The sequence below is a fragment of the Suillus plorans genome (genome assembly GCF_016647745.1).
Source record: "Suillus plorans strain S12 chromosome Unknown HD556scaffold_44, whole genome shotgun sequence".
Taxonomy (NCBI): domain Eukaryota; kingdom Fungi; phylum Basidiomycota; class Agaricomycetes; order Boletales; family Suillaceae; genus Suillus; species Suillus plorans.
The window spans coordinates 303,882-317,295 of record NW_024537428.1 but is presented as its reverse complement, the minus strand read 5'-3'; the positions used below and the strand labels follow the sequence as shown (position 1 = coordinate 317,295).

Below are 13,414 nucleotides of genomic sequence, written 5' to 3'. Positions count from 1 at the left end.
ATATTCCCTCACCAGGAGCACGACAACATCGTTCGCAATACGAGTCTGTGTGTAATTTGAAGAAAAGAACAGACACACACCAGCGCCCGTGGATGCCAAATCTCAAGCGAAGAACATACACGCACCAACGCTTTGGATTAGATCTGGGCCTGCGATTGTCCATGGTCATAATTGAATGTGAGATAGCGTCATGGAATATTCGAACTAGCAAACCCACAAGTAGAAGCTGCGAATGACACTGTCACTATCTGCACCATACGTGGAATATATAGTTCAAACTTTGAAGCATGGAGTCAAGCGTCGGCTGAGCACATATTTCCAACTTAGAACCATCGACCCAAGGAACGAAAAATGAAGTAATTGTGAACTGACTCCAGAAACCTTGGTTGCAAGGTAGATATATAATCATGAGATGATGAGATGAATGTATCCGTCTATGGGTGGGTAACAAGTGCGAGCACTCTATAGAGGGTAGGAGGCATTCGGAGCGTTGAGATGCGCCCTTGTTTGCTCCTCCTTCTCTCTTGCTTGCTCTGTAAGCTGTTTAAGGGTAATGAGTATTGCGGGTCGGCGATAAGATAATTACACGAACCAAGGCTTGCCACGAGTGGTCAACCGGCCGCTGGAAGGAATTAGTATCCACACCATATGGATACATGAAGCTTGGAACTCACGCGCTGGAGGGCGGCTTGGCGCTGATTGTGCGTAAGGATACCAGCGCCAATCAAGACGCCAATAGTCAAGCCCTGTGCCCACATACGCACTTGAACGATCTTTTGGGGTAACGTCTGATGTCTGCACATGTCTCCAATCAGAGACGAGAAAGAACTGTCGACGTAAGGGAGACCACAAACCTATCTCTAGAGATAATGGTGCCAGCGACTGCCACTGATAGAACCCAGCTTCCAAGAATGATGCTATACTGGTGTCGTGTTGCCCAGTCACCGATTTTTTCTTTCATTGTCAGAGCTTGCCATCGTGCTTCTTCCACTGCTGCTTCTCTGTCCAGTTCCATTTTACCTGCGCCAGTCCTGCGGGGCGTTAGAGGGCGATATTCGGTTCAGGAATTGGGACCCACCAGTGTGCACGATCGAATTCTAGACCACGTCTTTCACCCTGAATGGATATGCAAGGCGCGATCACCATGACGGTACCCATAACCTTTAAAGGTAGAGGGAGTGCCCGGTAGGATGCCCATCGACGGTTAAGCAGTAGTGAACCGGGGATAGCGACGGCTGCGCTTAGAAGTGCGCCTTCTGTTGCACCGCGGATGCTAGCGTTGGTGTGGCCGTCGATTTCTTCCTGGGTGAGGATCTTCATTGTTGTATTAGTGTGAGGTATTAAAGCTTGCTCTTGTTGCCTTTCGCGACGGTGGCCTGTAAATCAGTCAAACAGTCTGCAGTACTTATATTTGGTAACTGACGCCCGATCGGGGGGAGCCGTCCTGGCGTGGAGACTTGGACTTGAGTGCGGAACGATACGGGCAACCGGGACTGCGTCATTGATTGATCAGCCCGAGTAATTCCGATTTCACCACGACGAACAACAGCTGCAACATTACTACTGTATGAGTAAGGTCGAACAACCGGTGAACAGAGTTTGTGTTTTCTTTTCGCCGTGCGGAGACTAATTTAGCATATACTCCGTTATTGAATATTGAATTGGTAATTATAATTAGCTCCGACTTGGAAATCGCGTCCTCAGTTGCCTCTCGATTCAACTTGAACTGGTTATGCTCGCCTTGCAAAATGGCATTTACGGTCTCAAGCTCAAGCTCTTCACCCAATCGCAACGCGTTGACTGTTTGTGAACAGTCCGCCATAGCTCTACGCCACCACGCGTGACGTCACCAGGTATGTTGTAACTTTTGTGGTGAATTTTGTGAAGAGCCTCATAAGCGAGTGTATTTTAATACTATAATGGCTAGTCCTAGCATATATAATGGGCCTTTCGTCGTCCTTTCTCCTTTAGCCCTTCCCTCCCACTTCTCTCACCTTCTACATCTTATCTCACATTCTTTTTCCAAGTCGTTCTTTACCATCATGAGGTTATCATCATTTGCTGTCCCCATCCTCTCTGTATCAACCACATTCGCTCTCTCTAAGCTACCGCATCCTCACAGGCCTCACAGGCGCGCCCTTATGCAAGATATCTGTGGTTCTCTCAACTCTGACCTGGTTCTCAACGAGGTCATCGATAGCTATGGTACGCTAGTTTTCTTTCGCTTTGAGACTCGAGAGCCGACCACCCTTTGAATCAGGCAAACCCACTGTTGCAGGCCACATCGAAGCTTGCCTTTGCCTCTCAGATGTCGGCAAATTCGTGGAATCCAACGCCGTTGCACAGCAAGCTGTCGAACTTCTTTGCGACGAGTCTAAGGTGGAGGCCTTGATCTCGGACATGGTAATATTTTCTGTATAATTCTCAGTTGCATTCACTGAATTTGTAATAGTTCACAGGCCTTCCGACAGCCTCGCATTGCTCTTACCCTGATCACGCTCGTGCTCTTTGCACGGATTCCAATCCGTGCGATTTTGAATGCGCTGATGGGTACCTAGCCTTTCCTTCCGAGAGGCCCACTTCTTGTAAATGCCCTGACAACTTCATGGAGTGTGATGGAAAGTGCGGTTCTTTTACGGTGTGCCCCAGCAAAGCACCTCCGTCCCGTCGTGACAATGAGCCCCAATGTGCCGCTGGCCGCACCATGTGTGGGGTCCCTGGTGCTAGCACTGGTCAACCTTGGAAGTGCGTCGATGTTACAACCGATCCTACAACTTGTAAGTTGTCTTTTCGCCGTTACGTCACTAGACTCTCATATCAACAGGTGGTGGATGTGTTGAGGCATGTCCTTTCGGACACGCACCCGTCATTGGCGTGAACTGCAAGGATATCAAGGGCGTCATTCCTGACACTGTTTCTTGTGGTAACGGGCGTTGCATTGTGAAAGACTGCGCAGAGGGCTTCTTCGTCAGTCCTGCTGCAGATACATGCATCCCTGTGTCCGAACATGCTACCGCTAGCTCTGAGCAACAAAGCGGAGCTGCTATTCCTGGCTCTAGTGGTTCAACTGGAAGCACGGAAAGTCTCAAGTCTTCTCGTCGCGAGGTTACCGTACCAAAGCATGGTGCGGGTAGCGCTATCGCTCCTGTCGGTGGTTTGAAGACTCGCGATGTTATTGGTGATATTCGGCATGGCACTGGCATCGTCCATCGTGCGACTGAGCGTCTCACTCCCGGTGGTTCTGCAAGTCCCGCAGGCGTACAGGGCGCCAAGGGAGTTTCTCCTGCCTCTGGCGCAGTTGAGGGCACCTCCGATGGCTTCAAAGCGACTCGTAATGTTGGTCTGGTTCATGATGCTGACATTGTGCCCATCGGTGCTAGGAACCTTGCTGTTAACCATATGGGTGCATTCACTGGCACCCATGAGGTCTGTGATGTGGACGCGGACTTGATACCTGTTGCTGGTACTTGTTAAGGCCGCGGCGACTGGTACGACGGCTGCTGGTCAACCAGCTTGATCTGTTCTGCCCCTTTTGTTATCCATTTAACGCTTTACGATAATAGCTTTATAGTGACCCGCGGTTCCACTTAGCATTGACAGCATCACCAACCAGTATATAATCCTCACGTCGCCATCAGCGTTAGTCATTGAATATATCCAATTACCAATCTAAAAATGTTATGAACAGTTCTCTAATTGGGCTTCGATGAAACACATAAGTCTATCTAGTTGGTAACATCTATAGACTCATCGTTCCAGTGGGGATCGCGTCTATCGTCTCACCACGCAATTGCAGGCTCAGTCATTGATGTCGCAAAAAGAACGTGTCGTGGTGGTAATTCATCCTGAACTGCCTTCAACACGTCCTAATGCCTCTAGTACTCCTCTCGACCAACATGTGAACGTGCTCAAGAGCTTAACTTAAGCCGACAGACTACATAATACATATATCAGGGGAAATCCCTCAATGAGTTCTTATCATTTACCACCGTGACGCCCTGATCACCACTCAGTAAAATTAATGGCATACTTCTGGTCTTCATTGAAAATGATCATATCCTTTGATGACAGCGATGGAGATATCAGATGATATCCTGCTCAGCAGCTGACACTCCAAAGGCGCTCACTCGCCTAGTGAGGCTTATGCAGTTCATGTGCTTCGTAACCGCCCGGGGTTGATTCGAGATTCTCGATGGTAGTAAGTGTCCGCTCTTATTTGGATCGCTATCCCTGTGCTGATTTTTTTGTCAGTATCGGGGTTGGTCTACCGACAGCACGCTGGTTCTCGCTGATAATTCAATGTACTTTTGATACATTTTGTAGCAATGTTGCTGTTCATCCATGTAAATTTATAACCATAACATTATACCAGGGACGTTTAACGTGAAAGCCCACCCATCGCATCGTTGTGCACCATGCCACAGCCGATCCAGCCAACGCTAAAGCAATTGAATGGAAATATACATTTATTTTCTTTGAGGAAAATTACAACATCGTCCGAAATGAGTAGGACGTTGTCCATCGCGCGCGCGTCCACCATAACATGAAAACCCCCAATTGCTTGTTCATACAACTTTCATACAGTTCCACCTCTTTAACCACATCCACGGACATGCCATCAGCCAGTTAAGAAACAGCAATTTACTGAGCCCGATCTCCCAGATATCGTCAAATTGCTTAGACTTCAGTCTTCAGGTCTTGCTGAATATGAATATATCAGCGGGACGTGTGAGAACTGCATCGGATATCACGTACGCAAGCGATGCTGTAAAACAATTTCAATAATTGTGTCGATTAACTCCGCCTTCTTCTGAGAGCGTTTGGCCGATCCTGGTATCAAGTGAGAGAAGCCCGCTTCATATGTGCGAACGGCAGAGCTCAGAGCTTCCCTGACGGCAGCTGCATTGGGAGATGCCATGTACTGCTGAAGAGCAACACGAACGGGGTAAACAGACTCCTGCCCAGATGTAAAGCGTTGCTGGCTCCAAAGATAGAAAGTGTTTTCGAAAATAATGACAGCAGCTTATGATCAATAATCAGCAAATTCATTGCGATGTGGTATAGAATCTCACCAGAACCAAGGTGCATAATCTTCTCCAATGTTGACGACCCAGAGGGCTAGTAAACCTTTCAGGTGAGAATTGTGTGCATGAGCTGTGAGTAATGGGACATGCCGAAAATCCGAGTCGTAACGTGGACCACATCTCATCTTCTTCAGGGCGGTAACACTGACATTATGATCAAAAGGCAGAAACAGTCCAGGATAAATCTACTTACATACTATGATCATGAAGACATCAGTGCTCGAGCTCAACAGAGGGAGGATCAAGATACTCACATACTGTCAAGGGATCAGCGACGTCTTCGGTCAACGAGGCTCGAGCTCGACACAGGATCAACACACTCACTCGCTGTCAAGGGATCAGCGACGTCTTCGGTCAGCGAGGCTCGAGCTCGACACAGGATCAACACACTCACCGGCTGTCAAGGGATCAGCGACGTCTTCGGTCAGCAAGGCTCGAGCTCGACGCAGGATCAACACACTCACCATCTGTCAAGGGATCAGCGACGTCTTCAGTCAGCGAGGCTCGAGCTCGACACAGGATCAACACACTCACTTCCTGTCAAGGGATCAGCGACGTCTTCGGTCAACGAGGCTCGAGCTCGACACAGGATCAACACACTCACTCGCTGTCAAGGGATCAGCGACGTCTTCGGTCAGCGAGGCTCGAGCTCGACACAGGATCAACACACTCACCGGCTGTCAAGGGATCAGCGACATCTTCAGTCAGCGAGGCTCGAGCTCGACACAGGATCAACACACTCACCCACTGTCAAGGAATCAGCGACGTCTTCGGTCAGCGAGGCTCGAGCTCGACACAGGATCAACACACTCACACCCTGTCAAGGGATCAGCGAGGCTCGGGATCGACAGATGATCAACACACTCACAAACTGTCAAGGGATCAGCAACATCTTCGGTCAGCGAGGCTCGAGCTCGACACAGGATCGACACACTCACAACCTGTCAAGGGATCAGCGACGTCTTCAGTCAGCGAGGCTCGAGCTCGACACAGGATCAACACACTCACACCCTGTCAAGGGATCAGCGAGGCTCGGGCTCGACAGATGATCAACACACTCACGTCCTGTCAAGGGAACAGCGATGCTTTAAGTCAGTATCCTGACAGAGATGTTCAGACGTTAATACTGTCTAAATCTAAGCATGGAATATAAATGAAGATTTTTCAAAAATTCCTACATTCTCACTGAAGTCCATGGAAACCATCGACCCAACTTGTTTACAATCTGGAATTCGGATCTCGCAGATATGCGTGACGAGATTGTCTTGGAGAAGTCAAGATGCTTTGCAAGTGCTCTCGATGCACAGTGAGTTATCTCGTCACAGATGAGTGAGGTTTGAGGAGTTACATTTCGACTGCGTATCTCATGGACAACTCCACATTGATCCGCTGAGTTGAGATAAACATCTGTTTGAGGGTATCATCATCCAGAGTTTTGGCCGTGCATTCGATAAGTATCCCGCAGTCTGCGTCGTCCTTGTCCATATCTAAATGTCAGAGAGCAAAGATAGGCAGTGAATTGCTTATTAGCAACTCGAGAATTAGTGGACTTACCTGCCAGGCATATGTGACATCTTGGAGGACGTTGGTTGCCCTTGCGGTTGTACAAAAGCTTTAGTTGTGGCCCATTCTCGAATGCTTCTTTAGCATGCTGCGGGGCCAGCGCTTCAGCATCTTTTCTCGATACTCCCTTACTTATCAGCTCTGCAAATTCATCGTCGTAGAGAGCGTCGAACTTAGTGAACAACACCATTACTGCAACTGAGAATCGTGAATGAGTCAATGACACATGAACGGCAGACACAAAGGCTTACTATTTCCAGTGTCACACTGAGTAAAAAACTTGACTTCCGCTTCCGTGAAAGACCTGGCATCCTCATCCATCGGAATGCAGTACCTGTGCCAAAGATGTGAGATAGCGAACGCTAAAAATTGACTAATTACCATATGACATGGATTCTACCATCGAAACCGAGTCTCTTGTTAGAACGTCTTGTAATAAAAGCCTTCACTTTGTCAAACTCGGACTGTCCTCCAGCCTCAAACCCGCGTGAATCATGAAAGACAAATCCAGGGTTGCTTGGAAACACCATTTCATTTTCGATATCATGCAGTCCGCGCGGAAAACTGGTCAAGTGATGTTACCAACATGAAAGAACATGCCTTACCTCCCTAGACGCCATCAACACGGTGGGATCGATCTGATTTTCAAAGTACATCGGTCAATCAGTCCTAGTAGTAGTACACTGGTATCATGTTTCCCACCTTTTCACCGGCGCTGTCATATATTTCTGGGTTCTCGCGTGTATCACAAACCCTCTGGAGGATGGTGGTTTTTCCTGCATTCGCTCTTCCGATAATGAGGATTCGGAAGCGGCGGAATTCCTGTCTTATCTTTGAAGTATCCATGATGGAGGAAACAGTGTGTCACTGTGTGAACGCTTTGAGCGCCCGAAGCACCTATGACAATTAGGAACATCTTCCCGGGCTTCGATTGGGTGGCTAGGACAGACTCTACTAACTTGAATTTCATCATATCCCCAACTTAATCGTAGTACTCGTTTGACCTCCGGTCGAAATCGATGTTGTTACGCCCATCCTTGGCCATCAGTGAAGCGGTGAAGAGATGAGATTGATATATAAGGCAATATATCGTCGAACGGGGGAGTCACTTCGCAACAATCTGTAATTCTGCTGACTGCGTTCACATGGGAATGTATGGTAATGTCGAGGAAACACTAATTTTGCTTCTTACGATTCTTCAATTGGATGGATCGAAGAACTATGACGATTAGGAACATCATCATGATCTTCCCGGGCTTCGATTGGGCAATTACTAAAATGGCTAGGACAGACTCTACTAACTTAACTCATATCCCCCAACTTAGTCGTAATACTACTCATCCAACCTCCGGTCGAAATCGATGTCGTTACTCCCATCCTTAGACTAGTGACGAAACGGTCTGCATCGACTGATTGTAATTAACCTACTAAACCTACCCATCATCATCTGTATCCGCTCAACTGCTTTATAACCACACAAGCGCAATCGAAGTGATCGAACATGATGCCAGAAGCAGCACCATAGTAGATGCTAGTGACATCAAAAGCTTTGATGGCAAGTTGTATCAACATACTCTTAACAGAGTGGGTGTGAGAGGGCAACACAACGGAGGCACGACTCAAGTGGGGGGAGAAGGAATGGGGCGACCTTGAAGTACTTCCGAGTCCAGATCCAATCGATGGTCGCTACACCACATGATATCCACCATCGGCCAGGTCTGTAGAGTGACGTCAGACAACTACTAGTGTCCATTGACGTCACGATTATTTTAATATCGACACTGCAAAGCCACTCGAAGGGTATAAAGCTCAGGCAAACCGTGACATTCTACTCTCCCACCCAACTCAAATTAATTGGATAACTACGAGAAGCGCGATGTCCTCGTCTACCGCACACCCGTCTGCCATAGGCACTAACACCCAACCCAGAATGTCCAATGCGTCTTCCACCGAAGCCTCAACTCAACCAACGTCTGAACCTCTTACCGACAGTCAGCTTCCGCCGCAAAGACACGCGGGAGCCATCGGGCTCGGTCCCTTGTACGGACAGGGAGCAGTAAGTTTACATCTGCCACATCTCAGAGTTGAACGAAGTCAAGTCGCGTCGCGTTGTAGGGTCTTGGAGAAAAGCTCGGCGGCTTGCAAGAGGAAGTCAAGGGAAAGATCACGAAGAACCCAGAACTAGTCGAACATGGGCGTGAGCGGCGTGCAGGGATTTTGAAGAAGAAAGAGCAGGAGCAGGTACGAAATCGAGCATTCCACTACTCCAACTCCTCGTGGAACTCATCTATGTTAACCAGGATGATGAAGAAGACCCGTTCACAAACCCAGAAGATCATAGTAAGGCCTGAGATAGTAGGAGAAGCTATCATCTAGTCATGAATGTGCATTGGCGCATGCGGTAACTTTAACTTACTTAGTATACAAATGTCATCGCATGGCACCATCACCATCTCTGCGAACGTACAAATTCCGAGAGGCTGAACGAAAGTGACCAGCACAAGTTGTCACAGATAGCCGTGCGTAGTCGACTATCCTCCGGAGCCCCGTCGTGGTGATTGCGGTTCTAACATCATCGGGCCTCGAAACCCTGAGTATGAAAAGCAAGCTCCTAATCTCATCCACCCTCCTTCGACGGATCACAGCACTCTCCCTTCGCTCAAATGGTCATTCGCAGATTCGCATGTGACAGATGGGCACGTCAGACTACAGTCCGCAAATTACCCGACCTCCACTGAGCTCGCGGGAGTAGATATGCGTTTCGATGAGGGAGCCGTCCGAGAGCTCCATGGGCATTGTGAAATGGAATGGGCTTAATGGGCGGCTGAAGGTGCACGATTCTTGATGATGGAAGTGCTTATGAGGCTAACCTGACCAAGAGACATATCTGGGACGCACCAAAAGGTCAATCTCATTCCATTCAGGGTGTCAGCAAAGGTGGGTGCGAGTTCATGCTAACGGAAACTTCTCAGAGGACAAGACCTTCCTCCTTTCAAACTGGCTGGCTCATATGCCCAAGGAGGTGATGGCCAAGAACTTGAACTTTGGCCTTGATCCCAGCGTTTTCGACAATCTTTCACAGAAAGGTGATGAATCTGACGATAGCGTTAGTTCTCCTCGTCATTGCAAAAAGAAGAAAAAATTATACTGTCAATAGAAAAGCATATTTTTTTCGGGGGGTCACGCCTGATACGTCCTCGCCTGGCTTGCTGTCTGATGTTCCGAAGTCTGAGCATCGTTTCACGCACTGCCTTCTCGCCCAACACCCGTTCAAGACACCAGGCAATACAGTCCGTATTGCTGATACCTCAAACTTCCCCGTCTCGATAACCATCGCCGCCGTGCATGTGACTATAAAACCTCGTGGCCTGCGGGGGATCCACTGTCGCCCGAATGCCGATGAATGGTCGTTCTTCGTTTGTAGTCGTACTCGAGTAACTGTTTCAAGCAAGCGAATGTGTTGAGTGTGACATCACCTGCAATACTTTGATCGGACTTCTAAATATTTAAGTGTCGCGGAAAATCGAACCGTAACTTTATCTTAGAACGTGACCACTCTATGCTCTTATGTTCTATCACGAACAAATAGTTCAATAGATTATATGCAAATCCGGCTATCATGATCTTCCAAGTATTATCAGGAATTCGGCGGGTCAATTGGTCACTCGTATCATGAGGCTCCGACCTCATCCACGCGCGGACGTCAATCTCGAGATGTCCATGAATCGGACAGTGGTTGAACTAGTTATGTATTTCTTCTGTCTCTAGTGACTGTTCTTGACGAAGACACTTAGTACCTGAGTTATCTCTCGATTTTTGGGTGCGTCTGCAGTATTTACTTTTTTACTGAATGAGAACATATCTCAGATCTACAGGCACTGCATCTTACAACTGCTTTAGTAGCGGCCTGAGTATCATTATCCCCCCGCCACGGGTGGCGCATCTGCAAAAGGGTCCCCGTATCTTCAGTGAAAGATACCTATATAGATGGCCATGTAAAGCACAAGAGTATACAATTACACGAGTAGTATGTACAAGAATGCATCAATCCCAATGATCAGAAAGGCACAGGATCTTCCAGTGTCAACTTTCCTCCGGCGACAAGCTTCATCATCTCATCTGCGCGGCGCAAGTGTGCTTGTATTTTCTCGTCTCGCCCGCCTTGCTGCAGAATAGAGAACGCCCATATCTTCATCATCTTGGGCACGGCTGCCCGTAAAGCAACGGCAGCTTGGTTGAAGTCGCCAATAGACATACCGGCATTTCGCATACAATCCATAGCGCAGCTCAAGTAAACTGGGAAACAGTGGTAAACCGCGCGTGCGAGTCTGTGTTGGTCACTTACATGCATGGAATTCGTCATCCGCGGGGTATGTATTAACTGCTTGCAAGTATGCCGTTGCCCCATTCATAAAGCTCATACACGCGGAAACACCATTGCTGTACCGAGCTTTCTGTGCGTGATAGAATCCTATCGTCCTGAAAAGCAAGGCAACCATGAGAAGGGAACAGAAGCGCAGGGAAACAGACAAAGACATACTTATGAGCAATTGCAGCAGGATAAACACAAAAAGACGATACCATGCCAGGGTCAAGTTCCTCCTTACTAAGGTTATTTGATGCTTTCATGATATCAATCTCTTTGAGAAGGTCTTCAGCTTCTTCCTTCAGATTTTCAAGAGGAAACTTGGAGTTCAAGCTAGGGCTGCTGCTGTAAGCCTGTCATTCGATTAAACAGGTACCCAAAGAAACATGACTCGCAACGCACGTTCATAGACATCATGAGGTGCATGCTACGCACGCCTCGCAAAAACGTATCCTCGAAAATCACTCCACGATCATCTTTGTGAACATCCTTCCAAACAAGTCGTCCCCATTCAAGCAAGTCAACAGCTCGTTTCAAAAAATGAACACCGGTGTCAGGTCTGCCTCCCAGATGGCTTTCCAGCATACCTTTCATTATCCATTTACTGCACTGGACGATCAATAGATATTACAATACGAAGCTCATACGACGCACCGAACTGTCACCGACAAAGCGGGGCGTACATCATTCCATCCCTTTTCCTTCAGGCGTTTCTGTATCAGTTCCTTGATGGTTTCGACCCCGCCGGAGTAGGCTTGGTGAGCCGTAGCTTCGAATGTGACTGAAGCTCGGTTAGTGTGACTCACGCAATGCTAGAATAAGATTGCCTTGGTTATTGTACTTGGTAATCCAATCGGGGTGATTTAGATGGAACACGCGCTCGTCACGCATCAAACCATTGGTCAAATACGTCAAGCCCTATACATGTTAGGTACCATGACATTGCAAGCCGAAGAAAACAATTTGAATTTACCATCAGATTTCCGTGATAGGAAAGGCCTCCTGGAGCTTGAGAGTGAGGGATTGATTTCAATTGGTTCATAGATTCTACCCCTTTCGTGAATTCCTAGTAATGTCAATAGGACATCATTGCATAGAAAGGCGCGAACATACCTCGTATGCATATGAAATCACCCAAGCCTACATAAAAAGTACACTGTTTAGCGGCGGCATGCAACATTATAAATGAAGCTCACACTGCTAGAAAATTGTTTGAGACCCGCTTTCCGGAATTCAGGAAGCATCTCTGTCGCAATTTTCCAAGGGAGATTGCCATCATCGAGGTTGACACTGGCGATACATTGGTTCTTTGAGGTCTTGCCACGGGTTTGGGTGGTTTGGGCTGCATTCAGACCAGCACCGTACTGATCTTTCTGCCGCTGCTCTGCGGGACTGAGGTTGGTTTTTGGGAGTGCATCCAGTGCCTTCTGCCACGCTTCAGCACTTCCCTCGGAGTCTGCGAGGGCCTATGCGCGATGTAAAATTAGGCAAGAGGGGAGCGCCGCGCGCGCAAGGACTTACGTCTCGAGATGCCGCTAGTCGTGACCACGCTTTGGCATAGCCTGGATCTATCTGCGTAGCCTAAAATGTATTAATGTTTTCTCTGCGTATACGATGCTGGCATCAGTACCATCTTCGCATCATCGACAGCGTCTAAGTATCTATTTGAAAATTACGGTCAGTTGTTTTTACTGCAGCTCGATGACTGTGACCTCACCTATTCAACCCATACTGGCAAGCAGCACGGTTCGCATATAGAATAGCATTATTGTCATCCAGAGCAATAGCCTCAGTGTATTTTGCTAATGCCCCGACGTAGTCTTGCTTCCTAAAGAACTCGTTGCCTTCATCCTTGAGCTGAGCTGCTGTCGGTTTCAACATGTTTCAAAAACTTCGATGGCTTCAAATATCTGACGTGTGGTATGAAGGATCGCAGTTTAGACCAAGGTGGAGGCCAGATTTTAAACTGGTCGACACGAGGCATCCAGGGCATTTAATAGGGGAGTAAATGCCCAACGCCCAACTCGTATACCTAGAATAAATAGAAGTAAATACAAAGTACAAAGTTACTTATATTGCAGCCGACCCAAAAGCAATTGTAACAATTCTTTTCTGAATTATCATACAACAAACGTGACTACTCTATACTCTTATGTTCTATCACGAACATATAGTCTAATGGATTATAATCTGGCTGTATATCTCAGTGTTATCAGGAATTCGGCGGGCCAATTGGTCACTCGTATCATGAGGCGCCGACCTCATCTAATACGCGCGAACGTCGATCTCGAGATGTTTGTGAATCGAACAGTGGTCGAATTAGTTATGCCACCACTATTCTTGACCAAGACGCTTGACTGAGTTATCTCGATTTTTGGGTATCTGCATTGTGGTTACTTTT

At 47.7% G+C, this 13,414-nt stretch overlaps 6 protein-coding genes across 6 annotated transcripts; 2 read left to right on the top strand and 4 right to left on the bottom strand.

Moving 5' to 3' along the window:
* Positions 1-156: 156 nt before the first annotated feature.
* HD556DRAFT_1386887 (uncharacterized protein) lies at positions 157-1,649 on the bottom strand. Its single transcript, XM_041303430.1, has 6 exons — positions 1,424-1,649; positions 1,079-1,376; positions 855-1,031; positions 675-795; positions 593-622; positions 157-540 (listed from the first exon to the last, which is right to left on the bottom strand). The coding sequence occupies exons 1-6, from the start codon at positions 1,500-1,502 to the stop codon at positions 463-465; spliced, it is 783 nt and encodes a 260-aa protein (XP_041158128.1). The 5' UTR covers positions 1,503-1,649; the 3' UTR covers positions 157-462.
* On the top strand, positions 1,650-3,686 carry HD556DRAFT_1386885 (uncharacterized protein). Its single transcript, XM_041303429.1, has 5 exons — positions 1,650-1,853; positions 2,028-2,205; positions 2,261-2,403; positions 2,453-2,777; positions 2,825-3,686. The coding sequence occupies exons 2-5, from the start codon at positions 2,043-2,045 to the stop codon at positions 3,472-3,474; spliced, it is 1,281 nt and encodes a 426-aa protein (XP_041158127.1). The 5' UTR covers positions 1,650-1,853; positions 2,028-2,042; the 3' UTR covers positions 3,475-3,686.
* A 1,093-nt stretch (positions 3,687-4,779) lies between these two features.
* Positions 4,780-5,358, bottom strand: HD556DRAFT_1386872 (uncharacterized protein). The gene is made up of 4 exons (XM_041303428.1): positions 5,331-5,358; positions 5,175-5,228; positions 5,073-5,118; positions 4,780-5,022 (listed from the first exon to the last, which is right to left on the bottom strand). The coding sequence occupies exons 2-4, from the start codon at positions 5,207-5,209 to the stop codon at positions 4,879-4,881; spliced, it is 225 nt and encodes a 74-aa protein (XP_041158126.1). The 5' UTR covers positions 5,210-5,228; positions 5,331-5,358; the 3' UTR covers positions 4,780-4,878.
* Positions 5,359-6,428: 1,070 nt separating this feature from the next.
* On the bottom strand, positions 6,429-7,493 carry HD556DRAFT_1433041 (GTP-binding protein; the record flags this gene model as incomplete). The annotated part of the gene is made up of 6 exons (XM_041305186.1): positions 6,429-6,571; positions 6,639-6,845; positions 6,899-6,981; positions 7,029-7,211; positions 7,272-7,285; positions 7,350-7,493. 6 exons carry the CDS (start codon positions 7,491-7,493, stop codon positions 6,429-6,431), a joined length of 774 nt encoding a protein of 257 aa, XP_041158125.1.
* Positions 7,494-8,523: 1,030 nt separating this feature from the next.
* HD556DRAFT_1310107 (uncharacterized protein) lies at positions 8,524-9,464 on the top strand (the record flags this gene model as incomplete). The annotated part of the gene is made up of 4 exons (XM_041300373.1): positions 8,524-8,703; positions 8,763-8,888; positions 8,948-8,987; positions 9,175-9,464. 4 exons carry the CDS (start codon positions 8,524-8,526, stop codon positions 9,462-9,464), a joined length of 636 nt encoding a protein of 211 aa, XP_041158124.1.
* Positions 9,465-10,704: 1,240 nt separating this feature from the next.
* Positions 10,705-12,894, bottom strand: HD556DRAFT_1310106 (uncharacterized protein; the record flags this gene model as incomplete). Its single annotated transcript, XM_041300372.1, has 12 exons — positions 10,705-10,943; positions 10,993-11,126; positions 11,188-11,366; positions 11,416-11,617; positions 11,668-11,794; positions 11,820-11,931; positions 11,987-12,079; positions 12,127-12,153; positions 12,210-12,479; positions 12,535-12,594; positions 12,644-12,674; positions 12,731-12,894. The coding sequence occupies 12 exons, from the start codon at positions 12,892-12,894 to the stop codon at positions 10,705-10,707; spliced, it is 1,638 nt and encodes a 545-aa protein (XP_041158123.1).
* Positions 12,895-13,414: the final 520 nt, after the last annotated feature.

Coding starts and splice junctions, on each gene's coding strand:
- HD556DRAFT_1386872 (XM_041303428.1), bottom strand. CDS start 5,209: ATGAGATGTGGTCCACGTTACGACTCGGATTTTCG. Junction 5,119..5,174: donor CGTTACGACTCGGATTTTCG/GCATGTCCCATT, acceptor AAGGTTTACTAG/CCCTCTGGGTCGTCAACATT. Junction 5,023..5,072: donor GATTATGCACCTTGGTTCTG/GTGAGATTCTAT, acceptor ATTGATCATAAG/CTGCTGTCATTATTTTCGAA.
- HD556DRAFT_1386887 (XM_041303430.1), bottom strand. CDS start 1,502: ATGACGCAGTCCCGGTTGCCCGTATCGTTCCGCACTCAAGTCCAAGTC. Junction 1,377..1,423: donor ACGGCTCCCCCCGATCGGGC/GTCAGTTACCAA, acceptor ACTGATTTACAG/GCCACCGTCGCGAAAGGCAA. Junction 796..854: donor ACCATTATCTCTAGAGATAG/GTTTGTGGTCTC, acceptor AGACATGTGCAG/ACATCAGACGTTACCCCAAA.
- HD556DRAFT_1386885 (XM_041303429.1), top strand. CDS start 2,043: ATGAGGTTATCATCATTTGCTGTCCCCATCCTCTCTGTATCAACCACA. Junction 2,206..2,260: donor CGAGGTCATCGATAGCTATG/GTACGCTAGTTT, acceptor CCTTTGAATCAG/GCAAACCCACTGTTGCAGGC. Junction 2,778..2,824: donor TACAACCGATCCTACAACTT/GTAAGTTGTCTT, acceptor TCATATCAACAG/GTGGTGGATGTGTTGAGGCA.